The sequence below is a fragment of the Gekko japonicus genome, unplaced genomic scaffold (genome assembly GCF_001447785.1).
Source record: "Gekko japonicus isolate JY-2015 unplaced genomic scaffold, Gekko_japonicus_V1.1 scaffold45, whole genome shotgun sequence".
Taxonomy (NCBI): domain Eukaryota; kingdom Metazoa; phylum Chordata; class Lepidosauria; order Squamata; family Gekkonidae; genus Gekko; species Gekko japonicus.
The window spans coordinates 982,355-1,004,537 of NW_015177011.1; the positions used below are offsets into that span (position 1 = coordinate 982,355).

Genomic DNA, 22,183 nt, shown 5'->3' on the forward strand with positions numbered 1-22,183 from the left:
AAGGCAATATGAGCTGCAGAATATCCTGGAAATGTTTCTGCCGTATCTATTCTGCTAATTTTCATAAGTACTGAAATGTGAAATAGTGTTTGGAAGCAAGACATCTGTAGTTTTATGATTTGAATTATTGTGTTACTTGGTGATCAAAGATTTTTCCCAGGTCTCTTAGCTAATATCACCTATCACTGTTCAGATCTTCCCTGCCCCCATGAAGAACATTTTAATTGTCTGAACACTTTACCCTTGTGATATCTTGTAGCTGTCATCAGCTGTAATACTTGCGCATCTGTTTTCCAGGACTGTAGCCATGTCTGACTTCTGCGCATATCCAGGTCACAGCTACTAAAGTCAAAAAAACTACTGAAAATTTCTCTGAACTATGGATGCAACCTCACAGCCATTAAAGACACCATTTACAAACTTCAGCAGTTGTCCATTAGCAGCACATACTGCCTACTGAACTAGGGTTTAGTCCTTTAACAATATGCTTCAGTTTCCTCCACAAAAATGTAGACAATGGCCAGGAAGAAATCAAGCAAGAACCGCTGTATTCTAGATCAACAAACCTTTTGGGAGGTAAGCTATGAGGCTCAGCAGCTGGTCTATCCATTTTTACACTGCCTTTCTTATAAGTGCACATGGTTTCCCCCATACACATGTCCCAATTTTATTTTCAGAACAACATTGTGAGGTAGGCTGGGCTGACACATGGTGACTGTGGTCACTTAATGAAGTTCACAGCATAATGTCATTTTGTCCCCAGGTTCCTTAGTCCAACATTAGTCCACCATGACTCAGCTAGAAATGGGTATTTAAGATGAACATAGACATAAGCTGAGTTTTGGCCATTTGAATATAACTCAGTTTCATTTAGAACTCTGCAAATATTTGGGCAATAAAGAAAAATGAAACAGAGCATTTGAAACGTAACTGATACCAGGAGACAAAGTGTCTTAGTGTTTAATGTAACTTAAAGTTTGCCAATCTTTCCTGAAGAACTCAATTCTTAGTAGCCACACCCACAGGAATTACAGGACAACTTGTGCTCAAGAACAGATATGCCAACAGCATTAAGATCTAGGCCCATTCTGCATCTAGCATTTGCTCCGCTGTTTTACCAAACTCTTGTCTGAACAGAAATTCCCCTCTACATTGCAAGCCACTTTCACTTTCTTTGATTGTTGGATTTTATGGTAGCCTCCACACTCCATGCAGGTTTCACTTCCTTTGATCTCTCGGTTTTATGGTACTGTCTGCATAGATTTATGGCTGTTTGATGGTCGTTGTGGTTTTGAGCTGCATATTTTTCTGTTCCAGTGTGGGTTTGGTAAAACAACAGCGCGAATGCTAGATGCAGAATGGGCCCTACTTATCCAACACATGAATATTCCTCCATGCAATAAATGACCACCATGTGGCAACACTAGGACATTCTACTGAGACCTGAGCCTAATCTTTTACCACAAAATTTCCAAAATACTTGCAAGTATGAACATATGTGCAAAGTTTTTTACAAGCCATAGAAGCTGAAACTGAAGCGCTGTGAAAGTAACTAACAGTAGACATATCACTCAGAAAATCACAGCTTGCACACAGACTTCCCTACAGCAGAATTCTGTACCAGCTTGCCACAGATTTCTCACTCTCAGTTATTCTGTTCCCTTAATTCCTCATTCCCTGGTTCCATATCTTTCTTATCTGTAGTTTTATCCTCCCAGTGTCCTCTTTCTACTGACACTTCCAGCCGTCTTGCTCTTTTTCTCCTCCATCCCAATGCTTCCCTTCTTCCTCCTCATTTCCACTTTGTTCTCTCTTCCCTATTGCTTCGGAGGAAAGGCACAATAAAAAATAAGGCAAAATGGTTGTATGCTCTCTCATCCTTGTTTTGCACTGCCTATTTTACACCTGGATCCAATGCAACGCCTAGAGGGCAAAGCAAACAAGGAACTGGGGGAGGGAGGTTGGAGACAATCCTTCCTAAGGTATGTACTTCTTCCCACAGAAATACTATAAAGCCAGAGACAGGCTTAAGTCCTAGAAAGATAAAGAGCTGAGGACTGCAAACAAATGAAGCAAAGCAACCCGCTGGGCACACTCATCTATGCCACAGCAACTGCAAGTTAAGCAGTGCAGCAGCGTGCTCCTTTTCTCTTCACCAACATGGAGGGAAATGACCTTTAGGGCAGCCCTACTTGCACACTGTCCTCCCTGCAGCAGGTTTCTACAGCGGGGATATTTCAGTTGTAACGCCATTCCTTCACTCAGCAGTGGAAAAGGGAAGAAAACTGTGCTCTTCTCTGCTTCCTATAGTCATCACACTCAATTTAAAAAAGCAAGTGGTGAACAAGCTACTGGGTTTCTGTGCCCGAGAGTATAACCATTTTGTTCTCTTGCAATTTAATGACAGCTAAGTTGAGAGTGCCAGCCAAGGTATTGTTCTAACACAGAAAGGTAATCTGGAACACAGACTCAGTTAAGCAAGCAATATTAAGTTTCATTTTAAAGGTATAAGAAGGAACACATCACTTCAATTAGTTACTTACCATTTTCACTATGTCACAATATGCTGATTCAATAATCACACCACGATTTGTTGAAACATATTCCACCAGTTCATTCAGTGTTGCTCTTTTAATTTCTTTGCTCCTCAAGTCCGAGACAGAGTCCATGAAATCAAACAATACACAACACTGCTGCAGCTTCTGACAAAAGAGGTCTTGCTGTTCATTTGAGGTGGCATCTGTAAGGGGGGGGGGCAATGATGACACCATTTTATCACTAGGATTCCAATTCTGCACGGTAATATACAGAAGTCAACATGTTTGCCACAAGCTCCAATAATGGAAATGAAATATAATACAAAGTGGGAAATATCAGATCTGATGCTCTATCACAGGGGTGTCAAACACAAGGCCCGGGGAACGGGACCAGCCCATCTAGGGCTCTTATGCGGCCCCTCAAGCAACTAGTACAAGGGAGGGAACAGGAGGCTGTTTGGGGGGGGAGTGTGTAGAGCCACTCTGATTGTGGCTTCAGTGGAACAACCTCGTCTGCAGCAGTCAAGCAGCACGGGAGCATCTGCCCAGGGCTACACTGCTCGCTCTCCAGTCCGCCCACATGGGTTTTCCTTTGCACCCCCCTCCCAGACCATGAGGCTTTGCAGTGAGGATACACCAATTTGGAGATTACCAGCCACTGTCCTTTATACAGTTTGTATTTCCAGTACTTCGCAGGGCTCTTTTTGTAGCAGGAACTCCTTTGCATATTAAGCGACACACCCCTAATGTAGCCAATCCTCCAAGAGTTTACAGTAGCCCCTGTAAGAAGAGCTCTGTAAGCTCTCGGAGGATTGGCTACATTAGGGGGTGTGGCCTAATATGCAAAGGAGTTCCTGCTACAAAAAGAGCCCTGGAACTTGGCATTACTTTTTATGCCACACATTGCCCAGCCCGACAAAGTGACATTTATTTCTTTTTTTAAAAATCATTTTTATTGCATATTGTTCAGGCATTACAGATTAAAATGTAGTGTAAATACAGTGTAAAAACAGTATACGACAGACATTGAAAAACAAGTTAAACAGGAAACTATAGAAAAGAGCAACTTCTTCTATGCTTAACTGACCTATAACGAGTAGTCATGAGCTGTAATGAGCTGCAGTATATTATAAACTGGTTAATCAAGTATTACTTATAGATAAAACCATTTTTGATATATTTGGTTTGAAGGGAGAAAACTTTGTGCCACCATATATTCTAATACTGGAGTCCTTCTTAAACCTCCTCAGGAAACAATCCATATACAAAAGAGCCAGTTTGGTGTAGTGGTTAAGTGCGTGGACTCTAATCTGGAAGAACCAGGTTTGATTCCCCACTCCTCCACTTGCACCTGGCTGGATGTCCTTGGGCAAGCCGTAGTTCTGATAAGAGCTATCCTTGAAAAAGAGCAGTTTCTGTCAAGAGCTCTCTCAGCCCCACCTACCTCACAGGGTGCCTGTTGTGGGGAGGGGAAGGAAAAGGAGTTTGTAAGCCGCTCTGAGACACCTTTGGGTAGTGAAGGGCGGGGGATAAATCCAATCTCTTCTTCTTCTCCTCCTCATCAGGAAAGCTCCTCCATTAGCATGTTCATAGCCTGGGGAACTCCTACAAGATAATGACTCAGCCCTACCCCACCTTCTGGAGTAGATATAAATTACCTGCCTACCATTTTTCTTCTCACCTTGACACAGAGTGTACTCCATCTTTCTATGTTATACCTCTGAGGATGCCAGTCACAGCTACTGGCGAAATGTCAGGTTCTACAATGCCAAGACCATGGCCACACAACCCGGAAAATCTACAGCAACTATATATATAGCCTTTATACTTCTATTCTCCCTTTAACATCACTGTACAAAATATCTGTTTCACTACACCAAATGAACTCAGTCATACTGGGGTTCTTTTGATGTGATGACTGTCAGACAGGTCAATGGCAGAACATATAGACATACAATTTCATATACACTCAGAAGAAGAGCATATCTTTTGCATGCAAAAGATCCCAGGTTTAATACCCCTCCTTTGAAAGATCTCAGGAAACATGTGCTAGAAAAGACCTTGAATATTAGCTCTGACCAAGCAGACAGTTCTGAACAAAAGTGAACACTGATCTGACTCTTTATAACATTACTAAGGACTGGCCTAGGTTCTTAGACAGGGAGAACAGAAAGTCAGTGTAAACTCTCCATGTGTTTAGGGAGCTCTCTTCTTCAAGAGAAATGTGGAATTAGCATTGTACTTTCCTCTAGGGAGCGGTGGCGCAGGCAGTAAATGCCTGCCGTAATAACAAAAAAGAACAGCCATGATGGCTGTTCGAGTCCCACCGTGGCCGGAGTGAGCTCCCGGCCCTAGTCCCAGCTCCTGCCCACCCAGCAGTTCGAAAGCAAAAATAACAGCAAGCGAGTAGATAAATGGGTACCTGCCCTAGGTAGCAGGGGGCACCCCCCCTCCGTTGTGAGGCTCGGTGGGGGCATCGGCGGTGGCAGAGTGAAGTGGCGAGCAGTGATGGCAAGGAGGCGCAACATCAGCGGTGGATCGGATGACGGCGGAGGCAGAGCCAGAAGGCGCAGGAACGTAGCAGCGCAGGCGCGGCGGAGCCTAAAGGACATAGCCAGAGCCGGGCTGATGCGAACCATGCGCCAGATGGGCCCGCCGGAAAAAACTGCAGACTCCGAAGGCCACCGGAAGAAGAAGAGCCAGGCCGAGCTGAAGCCAAGCCGAAGAACAGCGAGTCCCACCATTGGGTGCTGGTAGGGCAGTCCCCACCCCTGACGATGTGGCCATAGATAGGGATAAATGAAATTGTGTAAGCCGCTCAGAGACCCCTCAGGGTTCGAGCGGGATACAAGTCGAACGCATATAAGGACCCCTGGCCCCGTCCAACTACACCAGAAATTTGTTTGAAATGTATGAAGGAGAGGTGAAAGGATCATTCCAGAACAGCAGCAGGATTTGGAAGCTGGTAGCACTTTATGGGATAAAACTGAACTGTCAAGTCTGTATTGGTCAGATTATATTTGGAACAAGAGAAAACACTTGACACAAGACATGCAAGCTCATACCAAAGATTCTGCAGTAGACACTATTAGTGTAGTTAATGGTACAATAAATGCAGACAACACAACCAACAGTATAGCACACAGAGGAAGAGATATAAAACCAAAGGGGCGAAAAAAGGGAAATAGGTGTTTTTTCCAACTTTCTTCCATTTTAGAACAAGACACTTTTATTTCCCCAAATATCTTTTAATAACTACAGTTTATTCAATATACACTGTTTTCTACCATTTGTGTCCATGGCAGTTGAAATGTAGCACAAAGATCATAACTATGTTAAGAAGCGGGAGGGCCCTTTAAGGAAGCGGGCAGAGCCCCTAATAGCCCCACCGTAACTACGGGCCAGGGAAGAGAGTGCCTGCCCCCATTCCAGAATGCAGCAGCCAGAATGTTGACTGGAGTGGGTTGTAGGGGTCATATCACTCCCGTCTTGGCCTACCTACACTGGCTCTGAGTCAGTTTCCAGGCACACAATTTAAGGTGCTGGTGCTGACCTTTAAAGCCCTACACAGCTTGGGACTAACATACCTGAAGGACCACCTACCCCCTTACAAGCCTGCCCAATCATTACACTCATTCACTGCCAGAGGATGTAGTGATGGCCACAGGCATACACAGCTTTAAGAGGGGATTAGACAGGTTCATAGAGGAGAGGTCTCAGTGGCTACTAGTCAAGATATCAAAAGGAACCTGGTGACTAATGGGAACTTCCATGTTCAGAGGCAATAAACCTCTGAATGCCAGTGCTAGGAGGCAACATCAGGGGAAGGCCTTGGCCTCTATGTCCCGTTATTGGACTTCCAGAGAAACTGGTTGGCCACTTTGTGAGACAAGATGCTAGACTAGATGGACCAATGGTCTGATCCATCAGGGCTCTTCTTGAGCGGTCTTCTTGAGCACCTGAGGGACCGCCTCTCCCCATACGAACCCCAGAGAGCACTGAGGTCAGGGTCGCAACACCAGTTGACCTCCCTGGTCCGAAAGAAGTCAGACTAAATACTACCAGTTTGGTGCAGTGGTTAAGTGCACAGACTCTAATCTGGGAGAACCAGGTTTGATTCCCCACTCCCCCACTTGTACCTGGCTGGATGACCTTGGGCAAGCCGTAGTTCTGATAAGAGCTATCCTTGAAAAAGAGCAGTTTCTGTCAAGAACTCTCTCAGCCCCATCCACCTCACAGGGTGTCTGTTGTGGGGAGGGGAAGGGAAAGGAGTTTGTAAGCCACTCTGAGACACCTTTGGGTAGTGAAGGGCGGGGTATAAATCCAATCTCTCCTTCTTCTTCTACCAGAACCAGGGCTTTCTCGGTGGCGGCCCCACACTGGTGGAATGGGCTCCCAGAGAACATCATGGCCCTGCGGGACCTCACACAGTTCCACAGGGCCTGTAAAACGGAGCTCTTCCGCCAGGCGTTTGATTAGGGGCCGCTGCTGAGTGGTGTGCCCTGGAACATCTTCTGGCCAAACTTAGACCATCTCCTGGCTAGAGTCCCCGCTGGTTACTACCCCTAGCTAGGGATTGATTGGATTACCGCCATAGTTGGTACTGTAATTGTTGTTGTTTACTTGTTTTAACTGATATTGTATTTATTAATTGTTTTAACTTCTTATGTTATTTAATCTGTTAGCCACCTTGAGCCTGCTTGTCAGGCAAGGCAGGGTATAAATACAATAAATAAATAAATAAATAAATAAATTAATTCTTATGTTCTTATCTCCTGAGGCACTGATTTGAATACCCCAGGGTTTTCCAGATAGTTTAAGGAATACTGCTTTAAACGGAGTAACCTGTTTTTTATTCCACTTTAAAAAATCAAACTATTGACTAGGAACTTAAAAAAACAACTGAACTACAGTGCATAGGATCAGCCAAAATTGGGAGAGGAGAAGCAAACTTGATATGCTCCACCAAAGAGTGAGCTCCTGTATCAGTAACCAGCCAACATGGTGGGGAGGGCGGGATACAAACTGAATAAATAAATAAAATAAATAATAAAACTTCCTTCCACACAGTGAGGATACTTTGGTTTTCTCATTGCTGCTGCACCTGTCAATTCAGTGCAGTGACAACGGGGTTTCCACATGGTGAGCCTCCCTGGTTTTTTTCCACGCCCCAGTCTCTTATGGTGGTCTTTCCTTCTCCCCACTATCAGTTTTTTAAGCAACTGATACAACTGTTACGATTGTTATTTCCTCTTAATTCCTTGCTTTAATTTCACATAAAAGTTTCTAGTCCAAGTTTCTAGCCCTTTTCATTGCAGACATAACCCTTTACCCTTATACCTCTTCAACAAAAGGGACTAAATTATTTTTCTTTTTTAAATCTGGGAATTCAGAGGTCCAGGAAGACAAGTTATTATAATGTGGTAGCAATTTGTCAACCACCCATTTTATGAAAAATCCCTCTGATGGCACGGGGGTGTGTGTGTCTGTGGGTCAGTAGCAGAGCATCTACTTAGCATGCAGAAAACGACAGCAACAGGAGTAGAGGAGGGAAGGGCTCAGACATTTTTTGCAGTGATCACTTTCCTAAACAACCTCAGTAAAACAAGCTTGGGAAGGATCACAGGAAGGCCAGGGAAAAGTCAAATGGTGCACAAGAACACCACAGTGCAGGATGGAAGCGGGAGAAAAAACCCCAGCAGGTAACCCAGACCAAATACCCAACTGTGGAAGCAAGTCTGCTTTACTTACACCTTGTCTCTCTTGTCTCCTCTTGCTATGACCACTAATATCTTAAAAGAAAACAGTATTCTGTGCTAACCATTTAAAGGAAGATGCTCTGCTTAAATTATGTGTCCAAAAATTAAATGCCAGGTTTTTTTAGGTTACTTGTGCTAGTTGCTATGCAACATCCTACAAGAAAATCATACCAGAATTTAACAAGACTAAGTCTTGCAGAGTTGGGGTGGAGAAAAAGTGTTTAGAGTTCTTAGCTAAGACTTTTTATCAGTGTACAAAGTGGATAATTGGATACCTACCATGAAGGGTCCTTCTCCTCTGAGGGAAGGAGGGCATCTTGATTAGATGATTCCCACCATCCAATCAAGGAAGGCAGGAACTAATTCTCAGCTTCCTGTCTTCAGCCTTGTGGGAGTCACCCTCTCCATTTGGCAACTTCATCAGCAGTTTAGACTAAGCTCAGAGGTTAAGACGCTGAGTTGCAATTGGAAGGTTGGTAGCTTGGCAGTTCAAGACCTAGTGCCATGTGACAGAGTGAGCTCCTGTCTCTAGCCCCTGCTCTTGTGTATGACAGAGTGTTGGACTAGATGGACCACTGGCCTGATCCAACATTGGCTTCTCTTATGTTCTAACCTCCAGGCAGTCAAGTGCATCCAGATGGGGTTGGGATGCAAAGTGGACCCCATTGTAGCATGTCTAGGGACACAGGTAATTTCTAGGGGGGTTCTACTGTAGGGTTGAGAACCAGGGCCAGCATGGCCAGAATAGGGCTACTAGTATAATGTCCGCTTATTGATCTTTGATCTTCTGGAGGACCCTGGGCAGAATTGGGAGAGGGGCAGAGGCGAATAGTGGAGTCTTGGGCCAGGGAGCTATGAGTGCATCCATTGCTTCTGCCCTGGTGTAGTAGAGCCTCATGAAGAAGCAGCTGAGGCTTCTTTGCCATGGAGCCATTGTTGTTCGAATCAATTCACTATCTGCAGGAAGATCTCCTTTTTTTTTTTTACAAGGGAAAAGTGAAGACAGTTTTGTAAAACGATGGTCGGAAATGTACAAATGGTTAGAAAATAGATAACTGACTCTAAGATGTATAAATATAAGTGAACAAACGATTATGTATGAAAACCCAATAAATATAATTTTTTTTAAAAGGAAGATCTCCTTTTTGACAGACCACTCTCCTTCCTGTATGGATGACCAAGGATGAGTATAAACAAGTAACCAGTGCTTGAAGAGAGAAAGTTAGGAAAGCTAAAGCTCAGTATGAGCTTAGGCCAGTGAGAGATGCTAAAAGCAACAAAAAAGGGTTCGGTTCTTATGTTCAAAGTAAGAAAAAGAGCAAGGACATGGTAGGCCTATTGCGGGGACATGAAATTGAAATCGTAACAGGTGAAGAGAGGGAATAACTGCTCAATTCCTACTTTTCCTTAGTCTTCTCTTGTGAGGGAAATGGTGCTCAACATGGCAAAAACAGAGCACAGGATGAGGGAAGGGTTGGCCTAGTTTCTTTAAATGAAACTAAGTCCTCGGGACCAGATGAACTGCATCCAAGGGCATTAAAAGAACCTACGTATGTAACTTCTGAGCCTCTGCCCATTGTTTTTGAGAACTCTTGGAGAACAGGTGAGGTGCCAGAAGATTGGAGGTGGGCAAATGCTGTCCCCATCTTCAAGAAGGGAAAAAGGAGGATCTGGGTAACTACCGACCCGTCAGCTTGACATCTATACCTGGGAAAGTTTTAGAACAAATCATCAGTCAGTCCTTGAGCACTTCGAAAGGACAGCTGTGATTATTAAGAACCAGCATGGGTTTCTTAAGAGCAAGTCATGTCAGACAAACCTTATATCTTTTTTTGAGAAAGTTACTACCTTGCTGGATCAGGAGAATGCTGTAGACATAGTTTATCTTGATTTCAGTAAGGCTTTTGATAAGGCCCCACATAATATTCTTGTTGACAAGTTGGTTTAGATCCTATTACTGTTAGGTGGATCTGTAACTGGTTGACAGATCGCACCCAAAGAGTGCTTGGCAATAGTTCCTCATCCTCTTGGAGATGAGTGACAAGTGAAATGCCTCAAGGATCTGTCCTGGGACCTGTTTTGTTCAACATTTTCAATCAATGATTTGGATGAAGGAATAGAGGGAATGCTTATTAAATTTGCAGATGATACTAAATTGGGAGGGATAGCAAATATGGTAGAAGACAGAGTCAGGATACAGGATGATCTTGACAGGCTGGAAAACTGGGCTAAAAGAAATAAAATGAATTTTAATGCAGATAAATGTAAAGTTCTATATTAGGTAAAGTTCTACATGCATTAGGAAAAATCAAATGCATAATTATAGGATGGGGGAGATTTGGCAGTAGTGATGCAGTAGCTAAAAGGGTAAATGCTATTTTGAGCTGTATCAACAGAAGTATAGTGCCCAGATCACGTGAAGTGATGGTATCACTTTACTCTGCTCTGGTTAGACCTCACCTAGAGTACTGTGTTCAGTTTTGGGCACCACAATTTAAGAAAGATATAGACAAGCTGGAATGCGTCCAGAGGAGGGCATTGAATATGGTGAGGGGTTTGAAGACCAAGTCCTAAGAGGAAGGGTTGAAGAAGCTGGGTATGTTTAGCCTGGAGAGGAGATGACTGAGAGGTGATATGATAACCATCTTCACGTACTTGAAGAGCTGTCATATAGAGGATGATCTGGAGTTGTTTGCTGTTGATCCAGAAGGTTGGACCAGAACTAGTGGGTTGAAATTAAATCAAAAAAGTTTTGGCTAAACTTTAGGAAGAACTTCCCTACGGAGTGGTTCCTCAGTAGAAAAGGCTTTCTTGGAAGGTGGTGGGCTCTCCTCCTTTGGAGGTTTTTAAACAGCAATGCTAATTCTGACAGCAATGCTAATTCTGTGAACTTAGGCAGATCAAGAGAGTGAGGGCAGGAAGGGTTGTCTCAGATACTGGCAGTGCCATAGAGTATAATTGGAAGGAATAGTTTGTATTCCATTCCAAAATTGTATGATATTTCTGTTGTAAACATGTTATGTGGAAAATAATAAAATAGAATTTAAAAAAAAGGAAGGGTTGTCTCAGTGCTTAGTTCTTGTGGCCCTTTCTTACATGTCCAGGGAAATGCTGATCACTACTTTGTGGTCAGGAAGCAATTTTTCTCCAGGCCCGTTTGTACGCTTTTGTTACAGGATAGTGAGGGCACTTTCCAGCATAGTTTTTACAAGAGGGGTGTCTCACTCTGAAGGAAGCTTATGAAGGCTCCACTATGACTGTTCAGGCTTCTGCTCTAGTCCCAATAGTCTCAAGAGTGGCTGTTGTCCAACTTATTTCAGCCATTGCATGATAGAGGGAGCCATTAGGGTTCTTACAGCTCACTATGGTGAACACAACCTTTGGTCCCTTACCATCTTTCCAGAACTATGGCATCTGAGACTGCTGCCAGAAGAAGATTATGGCTCAGAGCTTGGCAACTGATGCCTAATCTGAATGGCCCAAGCTAACCCGATCTTGTTGGGTCTCCGAAGCTGAACAGGGTCAGGACTGGTTATTTCTTGAATGGGAGACCATCAAGGAAGTCCAGGATTACTATGCAAAGGCAGGCAATAGCAAACCACCTTTGCTTATGTAACTACATGTTAAGTCCATAGATATGACCTATACTTGTTAAAACGTCAGACCATTTGGGGACGTTCTCGACAAGACTTATATTGAAACCTGACACACTAGAGCACTCTGACAAGAGGAGTTCTGGGAGTTACTTCTTTAGTGTCCACTGTGTCCTTCTGAGATTTCACAAGGATTGCAGAAGGATAAACCGGGGTTCTTCCAGACAACCCTTCAGAAAAGGTTCATTCAACAAATAATTATTAGCGGAAAAGATAAAACAACCTGTAGCCATAAGCCATTCAAAGCATAACTTCAAACCCTTCTGGTGGGGGGGGCATATTTTCTATACTCTGGGACATGTAGTCCGACTCTCAGGCAGGCAATTAGTCCTTACAAATACGTTACCAGAGGATACTCCATGGAGTTCCTCAAACTTCACTGGAACACCACATGCCTCCCTCCCCACACACACACACGCAAGGGTCAGAAAAAGTTTGTAGAACTCTTGCTACTATACACCATTTCTTGACATTTGAGCCATACAACCTGTTCCTCCCTTAAAAGGGGGACAAGATTTTCCCCTTCATGGTGACAAGAAGGAACGGAAATTGAAGGGCAGTTTAGTCTTAAAATACCCCAAGAGTACACTAAGACATTTCACATTAAGATATTTCAGAATGGAGTCTCCAGATCCATCACTGAGTCCTTTCAGTCAGAAGAGTATCTGACTTCAGTAGATCTTGTTGATCAGATCAAACCCTGTAGCACCAAGAAACAGAACTATATACTGTCTGCAGAACTACAGATTCCTGGTCAATCTTTAGTTAAGTTCTCTAGCACCTACTAAGAAAGTACAACACCTAGGCGTCAGGATGGTCACAACTTGCTTATACACTAGACCACTACAGCAGCTTCTAAGACATTTCCAACTACAAGTTATGACCAAGGGGGGACCCTTTCCATCAGGGCTCCCTTACAGTAAAGACAAATCTCACTGGGAGGGCAAGAATGCTCAATCCCTTTCAGGTAAGGAAACATTGCATCTTGGAGGTGAAGCAGATCTTTCTCAATCTCCGGTCTGCCTGATTGTGGACAATGCTAGAAGGCTCACCAGTATAGGGTTGGTGGTCTGGGAGCGAGGCAAGCCCCATGGAACTTCAGACAATTTATCTGGCCCTCCTTTACCATCAGCCTACAGATACTTGGTCAACATGTACTAATCTGACCAACAACTTACAATGAAGGTTTAGCTCTTCATCTACCACAAGGAAACTATCAAGATCATAACGTGGGTGGAGAAAAACCTGACATCACCAAAAAAGCTTCAAGTGACTTGGGTGCTCCACCATGTTTCTTCTTCTTCCATTGGCCGAAGCGATCGAGGCTTAACATCCCAGTGGCCAAGTGACCTATGATTGCCTATCACCCCCCCCCATCCCAGTTCCTTCAAAATTGGTCAGGAAAATCAAGGACTAGAAGGCAGCACTCACAGTACTAGAACCATATTGTCCTCAGTGACCATGATTCTCTGACCCTCAGGATAGGGCAAACCGAGCACCGCTAACGTTCCCAGTATCACTGGACATGCTTCCACAAGGTCCAGTATGGCTTCCACATTCAGGATGGCTGTGTTTAGCTGCTTGGAGATTAAGGGAGGTGACCTTTATGTCTAGACTGCCTTTACACCAAAGGCAAATTTGACTTTTCACAGGTCCCAGAAGATTTTAGTCTTCTTCATTTTACCCGAATCCTATCCATCCGAAGGACAAACTGCAGCAGGCCTTAGAAGTAAGACATATGCTTAAAATTGATTCCTTATTCATCTTTATCTCTCTGCTGAAGGAAGGAAGATGTCGATTTGGACATCGGCACGGCAGTACCCTTAAGACCTACATTATTGAAGCTTACAAAGCTCAATATTTGAAATACCATCTGGGATCACTGCACACTCAGTTCGAAGTGCCACAACCAACACTGCCCTAACCAAACATGCCACAGTCAAAGAGATAGGCAAGGTGAACACATGGTTGTCAATATCCACCTGTGAACGTCTATGACTTAGCTGACAGAGCCTTTGGAAGTGATTTACAATATATTCTAGATCCAGAGGACTATGACCCACCCAGTAAATGAGGACACTGCTCCGGGAGGTCCCAGCAAGATGTCCTCCGCCTTAGCGGGAGAATGACCATTGGACACTTACCGTGAAGGGTTCTTCTCCTCTGAGGAAAGGAGGACATTTTATCCCTCCCAAAGTCATCATCAAACTAGTTATTCAGCAGGTACACTTCTTGTCTCACAAGTACTGTTTGCCTGTTTTTTCCCTTATCTAGGTTGTCACTCTGTTCTTGTCTGTCTGTTCTCTTTCCTTGAATTGACTTTAAATCTTACTGCTTTTGGAGTTACCAGAACTGAAGAGGGCGACTCCCAACAGGCAAGAGACAGGAAGTTTAAAAAAAAAAATCCTGCCTCCCTGATTGGATGGTGGGAATCACCCAGCAAGATGTCGTCCTTTCCTCAGAGGAGAAGGACCCTTCACGGTAAGTGTCCAATGGTCATTCTGTTTTGTAGAGTTACACGTGTCATGCTGCATAGTTCTGATTAGATCAGAATCTTGTGCTCTCATTAAGGTACCGTAGTTTCAGTGGTGTACATTCAGTGAAAAGAACCTATCACACTAGGTCAGACAAAATGCCTGTCTAACTTAGGCTTTTAACAAAAACAGAACATTTGGAGAACTGAAATCAGATGTCTGTCTTCTCTCCATCTTTAGTTAATAAAGCTTAACACCTCTTCATAGACACATCTTCGATAAGGACCAGGATTCAATAATTTTTAGAGATACTTACGCCAGTTGGTATGCAATACTTGGCTGCAATGAACTCCTTAGGTCAATTATGCAGTGTATGAAACACTTCCTTTCCATCCTGAATATATTATCAATCAATTTTACTAAATGTCCTTTAGAAGTAGCATTGTAAGAGATGGTTTCATCCCCTCTGTACTTCCCCAATAATTTTACAGATCTTTATCACAAGGTCTACTCAGTTACCCTTATTCCAAGCTCCTTCCAAGGTTTAATGCTTTAATACCTACAATGCATAAAAGGAAGACAGTGAAGGATGAAGGAAGGTGAACAGGTTTTTGACTTCAGAGTTGCACTTTGTTCCCATGCAGCATGTCATGATCTTTATCCAGTACCCCTCACTGTAGTGTTCTGGTTCCAATTCCCAATTCCCGCTCATAGTACACATTGCCCTTCCCTTACAATCTATAACACTAGACTACAGAGTAGTTGTTGTTCAGTCGCACAGTCAAGTACGACTCTTCGCGACCCCATGGACCAGGTCACGCCAGGCCTTCTTGTCTTCTGACATCCTCTGAAGTTTGCTCAATTTCATGTTCGTTGCATCTATGACATTGTCTAACCATCTCATCCTTTGCTGTCCCCGTCTTCTTTGACCTTCAATCTTTCCCAGCATCAGGGTCTTCTCCAGCAAAATGCCCAATATGGGGTGAGGGAGTGAAACAAGGACATTTTTTATAGTACCATAATAAATTCTGGGTATAAGTAGAGATTCCCAACAAGGACAAGTATGCAAGAAGTTGGTATATTAAAAGAACAGGAGAACCCTGGAGTGGAAGTAGGTTATTTTTAAAGTAAGATTACTTCAACATGGCTGAAGTCAGCCCCGGAGCAGCCTAACACAAAGCCCATTTTGAACTGTGTATATTTAGAAACAATGTTGTAGCTTACATTGGAGCAAAATGTTCCCTGTTCAGTACTACATTAGTAGGTCCAACTTCTGAGCACACAAAGTGAGTACTAAAAGCAGGGACTAGCAAATGCTACAGGACTGCAGTACCAGTAACTGAAGACACAAGAAAGTGTATCAAAGGGTTTTTCATATGTGTGATTAGAGTAACACAAAGATACCAAAAGTATTTAGGTCTGAATAAAATAAGGACGTAAAAGCATTAGAGATGTTTTTAATATACATGTACTTGTCCACGGATTTAACCAAAATAGTTACATTATGGATTCTTCTTAGCTTATTACGGGTTCACTGCTAAAGAACTTTAGGAGATCACGTCATTCTTTCCATAGAGTTCTGCATTAGCAACCCACATCTTGTGCATTTCTGAAATTCTGCTCATTTCAGAAGAGTTTATTGTCAGTATTTATTTAAAACATTTATTAGCCGCCTTTCTATCTTGCAGAACTCAAGGCAGCTTACAATGTAAATAAAACAATTGATTATTAAAAAAACATAAAAAACTACAATTTATACTCAATTAGGACTGCCAATAAATAAAAACCAAATTAGTTAAATGAAGTCCTAAATCACCTGCCTCCTGAAGATCGAAAGTGAGGTTGCCAGGAGCACCTCCCTGGGAGGTTGTTCCACTGAAAAGTTGCTCTCTCGTGTGCCCACCAGACAAGCTTCTTTGATTGGTGGGACAGTCAGGAGGCCCCTTTCCCTGTGATCTTAATGCCTTGGGTGACACAACATATGGGAGAAGATGGTCCTTCAGATACCCCAGTCTAAATTCATGTAGGACTTGAAAAGACAAAACCAACACCTTGAACTGAGCTTGGGAGTGGATTGGTAGCCAGTGCAATTGCAGTAGTATCGAAGTCACACACTCCCAGTAGGTAGCCCCAACCAGCAGTCTAGCCACAGCATTCTGCACTAGCTGCAGCTTCCAAACACTGTTTAAAAGTAACCCGTCTTTGCAGTAGTCCCGTCTAGATGTAACCAAGGCATGGATCATTGTGGCTAGTTCTGACTGAATCAGGAACGGGTACAGCTGATGCAGCAGCCAAAGCTAGGCAAAAAGCAGCCACCTGGTTTTCTAAGGTGACTGCTGTGTCGAGCAGCACCCCCAAGCTGTGAACCTGGTTTTTCAAGGGGAGTATAATTCCATCCAAGACAGGAGAGACCTCAAGCCCTTGATCTGCCTTTCTACCAACCCAGAGAATGTCTGTCCTGTCAGAATTAAGCTTCCACTTGTTCGCCTTCATCCGGCCCATTACTGACTCCAAGCACCAGTTGAAGGCCCAGAAAAAAAATGGAAAAATTCGGGAAAAACCCGGGTTTTTCCCCTATTTTTCCTGAAGCCTTTTTTGTTTTTTTCCAAAAAATTGGAAAAATTGAAAAAAGAAAAGAAAGAAAAATGATTATGGAACATTTTATTTTAACATGATGAATAAAATATTTCAAGACAAGGTGTTCAAATATTTTCCAAATCATATATATATCAGATTGATCTAATTTCTGTGCACTGAGGACAAGCAAGTCCTAGGTTACAAACTGAACTCTCCAAACAAACTGAACTGGAACATTTTATTTTAACATGATGAATAAAATATTTCAAGACAAGGTGTTCAAATATTTTCCAAATCATTTCTTTTATATATATATATAAATATCAGATTGATCTAATTTCTGTGCACTGAGGACAAGCAAGTCCTAGGTTACAAACTGAACTCTCCAATGCAAGAACAAGAGGCATTTCTTCCTTTAGCAGGTGCTATTGTGAAAATAAAAAGGTTTCAGTTTTGTTTTTGCATGTGGGTGGGTATTCTGTTTGTAATAATTGTTTGGATACACTATATTTTTAATATGCTAGTTGTGATAATTTCATGCCAAGTAAAAATGTCCATAGTCATATTTTATGTTCCTAAAGTAACAGAATGACTTTCAATCTAGAAAAGACAAAAGAAATGCTAATGTAGCATTTTTTCCGAAAATTTCAGTTTTCTCCCGAAAAAAACTGGAAAAAACCCGGGGTTTTTCCCGAGCTTCAAAATGTCAGGAAATTTTACATCTCTAGTTCAGAACATCAATATATTCCCCAGAATTAGCTGGAAAAGAAAGGTAGAGCTGGGTTTCATCTGCTTATTGGTGACACCACAGCTCATACCCAATAGTCACATATAGGCTGGAATAATTACTCATCTATTATCATAGTTGAGACTTTTCTTAAGTACTTTCAGCAGTATTTCTCTGTATTCTTCAGATGTATGCAAGTTATAAAATTGTAATTAAGACTTTAAAATTAAATATATTACTAATAGTTGCAGTTGCACAAGAAATAATCCACAAGATTATATAGCATCATGTTACCCTGACAACCTGAATTTTAATTAGTATATATATATAACTGACAAGTTAAAAACCAAACTCTTCACCGATAGATTTAAAGCTCATTCTAATCATAGTTCTGCAACTACAAGAGGAGCTCATTTTATAATTTCTTGTTTCCTAACATTTGATGACTCTTGATGATTTCAGTGCCAGGTCTGCTACTATCAGTATAATAAACTCTCGGACATGCTCAAGATGCATCTTAAGTTCTCCAACTTAGCCTAGTGCCTATCCAGAACATCATCTATTTCATGACGAGCCACATCTTGGCGGTTCAAGGAACTTGACAGAAACATGATTAAGAGGAACCTAATGGCAAACCACCTCAGTTCATCTCTTGCCTTGAAAACCCTACAGAACTGTCATAAATTGGCTGCGACTTGATGGCACTTTCCACTACCACATCATACCCATCATTTTATTTGTTTGCTGGCACATTTCAATGCTATTTCTCTAGAACAAAGCAATCTAAACTAGCTCATAAGTAACTCAAAACTACAGAACAATTATAATTAAACAGCAGCCTCACACAGAAAGAGCAACCTGGACCAAAGACTGTAAAATTAGTAGGACTAACTGGCAAATAAACAAACCATTAACAGCAAAGGATCCATAAAAACCACAAACAAGGTAGTATAAATTATAAACCATGACCGAAAGAACTAAAAAAACACTCAGAAAAATTTAGTAACTTGGCTAAAGGCCTGGGCAAATAAATATCTTAATTAGGGTTCTAAATGTCAAAACAGTAGATGTCAAGCCAGCTTCTGGGAGAGAACAAGGGTGTTACTACTGAACAAGCCCTGTTTGCCCCTTGCCTCATTCCACAGACACAGGCACAGAGAAGAGAGTCTGGGATGGAGATCTTTAACTGATAAGCAGGGCTGTATGGGAAGAGGCAGCCCTCCAAGTACCTTGGTCCTAAACTATTTGGAGAACTAAAATGGTAAGAACCAGTACTTTGAATTATGCCTTGGAAACAGCCAGCCAGTGTAGATTTTTTTTAGTATGGAGGCAACATGATTCCTAATCTTTGATCTGGCCATAGCGTTTTATACTAACAGACACTTCAGCAGAAAAGTCTTTAAAGGCAGAGAACATGTTACAGTAATAATGTAATCTGGATGTGACTGGAGCATGGAATATGCGGGGGGGGGGGAATAAATCAGAACTGGGGGGTTGCCATTCCTTTCACATGTGAAATTGAGGGTGCAAGAGGACCCCAACTGTCTGGCAGTTTCCCCCCACCACATCTTCAGTTCCCGCCAGTGTACGAGTCACCCTACAGTAGTGTGTATATCTTCTCTATTGATATAAACTTGAAGCTGTCCCACTCTTTGTTTAGATATTGGTTTAGGATTTAGACCCAGTACAGGAACTTGAGGAGCTGTCCTGTTTTACAAACCCTTGTGAAACGGCACTTGAGGCAAACTAACTTTCAAAAACAGAATAAAGGTTTTATTAAACAGGCAGGGAATATATGTATATTAGGAATAGTCGTGGTTTTGAGATTGCTGAGGTAAAAGCTTTCTAATATATACAAAGAGTTGAATTCTTAGAAATTTCAAGAGACTGTATTTGTAGTTTTGTTTCAGTGTTTTCTAGTTCTTTCTTTGAGAGGCACTTTGTTTAGTATATTTCAGCACTAACACAGTTCTTATTAATGTTTCTTCCTGAGGACAGTGTTTGCTTAAAGTTTCTAGATTTCTTCCTCTGGAGTTCTAGGTTTTTCTTTAGGTATTACAGCTTTTCACTATCTCCTGAGGTGTCTAAGCTTCTCCCCTTTATCACAGACCAGGGTTCTCTTCCCAACCCCCTTCACTGGAAGGAAGTTATTCTCCTTGTCCCTAAGAAGCAATAACTCCTTTTACTATTTGGCTTGTACGGGAGTTCACTCTAACTACCCAGACCTTTTGCCAAATCCTTCTCCAGTATCCTTTGTCTGTATAAGGCTATTCTGTAGCTCTCCCTCAGAGTAATTTTAATATATTTAAGACAACGGGGGTTGTCTTAAATATATTAAAATATATTTTGGAGCCAGTTTGGTGTAGTGGTTAAGTGCGCGGACTCTAATCTGGGAGAACCGGGTTTGATTCCCCACTCCTCCACCTGCAGCTACTGGATGCTCTTGGGCAAGCCATAGTTTTGTCAGAGCTGTCCTTGAAATAGCAGTTTCTGTCAGAGTTCTCTCAGCCCCGCCTACCTCACAGGGTGTCTGTTGTGGGGAGGGGAAGGGAAAGGAGTTTGTAAGCTGCTCTGAGATTCTGAGTGAAGGGCGGGTTATAAATCCAATCTCTTCTCTCTGTAGAAGTACTTTTCTAATGCCTGTCAGAAAACACTGACTCCCAAATGTCTCTTCCCTCAGAAGCCAAACCCCGTGGCTACTGATCCAGACTTTAGTTTTCAAACCAAGACCAAATTGCGAAATACTTCTTTGCCCTCCAGATCAGCTGTTTTATTTCCTCTCTCAGCTGATGTTGGCCAACAGGGCCGGCTCGAGGGGTTTCTGCGCCCTAGGCCAGGCTGCCTCATGGCGCCCCCCCTCAGATGCCAACCTCCCGGTGGGGCCTGGAAACCTCCCAGCTGGGTCCCAGCAGCAGGGCCAACCGAGAGAGGGCTCCATTCTCCACCGCTGCTTCCTGCCAGCCCGCCTGCCTGCAGCAGGCGGCTTTTTTTGCTAAGGAGGAGGCCGGAGGCCAAGCGGAAAACACAACAAACCCCTCGGAGCCGCGTGGCCACCTGGGGCGCTTAAACCCCCAATCGGGGCTAATCCCCTTGCGAGCGAGCGGGATTTGTTGGGGACGGGATGGGGAGACAGGGAAGCAGGCGGCAAGAGAGTGAACGGCTTTGAAAATCCCCCCCAAAAAACATGTCTCTGGCGTGCGCCCCCCCCCCTTCTCCGGGGGATGGTTTGGCCCGGAGCCTGCCGAGGCAGCGGGCGAATGTTCATTTTCTCTGGCGACTGGCAACGGGGCAGAGGTGTGAGTGCCTGAGAGCCAAGGGAGGTGGGGAAAGTAGGAGCGCCCCCATTGCCTTCTCTGAGGTTGGCCTGCGCTTCATTGCGCGCCCCCCGCCAGGTCTCTTATCTGGGCCTGGTTTGGATTTGGGGGGGCTGCAAAAACCCGCCGCACAAGGGCAGGCGCTGCTTCCTGCGCCAAATGCGCCACCCGGGAAGGACCACGAGAGCAGATGAGGCTGACGAGGGCTCATGCTCTTTCTGGCTGCTTTGGGAAACTTAAGTTGCAATCCTTAACATTCTTTCCTGGCAGTAAGCCCCCTTCAGCAAAACGGGACTTACTTCAAAGTAGACCTCTTTTCAGGATTGTTTCCGTATCTCTGCAGTGCACTTGAAGGGCTTAAAAGCAGTTGGAGGGATGGGGGAACGCTTTTACTTTTGAAATGGAATTGCCTCGCTTTCTGTGGTTCTTCCCTCTTGCAAACGCTCGCCCGGCGTCCTTTCCCTCCAGTTCGCCGCTGGTATCGGGTTTCTTCGCTTCCTCTCTTGCAGTTGCATCATGATTTGTTGACGGCTTTGTCTCCAAGCTGAGTTTCACTTTGCGCCAGAAACCAAGCCCCTTGTCCCCCCTCCCTCCAAAATTTCCCTGCAAAGAGGAGAAATCCTCAGGCTGTTTTTTGTTTGAAATCCCCATCTTGAAACTTGGTTAAGGGGAGGCCGTAGCGTAAGAGGGAGGGTTTGAAAAGCGGTGGTGGAAACCGGGATGCGCGCACACGCCGCTGGGAAGAGGAAAGAAGGTACGCCGGGGGAGGGGATGAATGACCCTAAAATCTTTGGTTGGCAGCCTCCCCCCCCCGTCCCTGCTGCGGAAGCCCAGGGGCGCTTTTGCACATGGGAAGGGGGCGGTGAAATAGCAGTTTCTGTCAGAGTTCTCTCAGCCCCGCCTACCTCACAGGGTGTCTGTTGTGGGGAGGGGAAGGGAAAGGAGTTTGTAAGCTGCTCTGAGATTCTGAGTGAAGGGCGGGTTATAAATCCAATCTCTTCTCTCTGTAGAAGTACTTTTCTAATGCCTGTCAGAAAACACTGACTCCCAAATGTCTCTTCCCTCAGAAGCCAAACCCCGTGGCTACTGATCCAGACTTTAGTTTTCAAACCAAGACCAAATTGCGAAATACTTCTTTGCCC

At 43.6% G+C, this 22,183-nt stretch overlaps 1 protein-coding gene across 1 annotated transcript in view; it reads right to left on the reverse strand.

The window, feature by feature from the left end:
- The window catches only part of PPP2R5A (protein phosphatase 2 regulatory subunit B', alpha), an 87,370-nt gene that overhangs the window by 45,684 nt on the left and 19,503 nt on the right, over nucleotides 1–22,183 (reverse strand). The window contains exon 2 of the mRNA XM_015427599.1: nucleotides 2,544–2,740. Coding sequence (XP_015283085.1) covers nucleotides 2,544–2,740 — 197 coding nt within the window. The remainder of the gene's footprint in view (nucleotides 1–2,543; nucleotides 2,741–22,183) is intronic.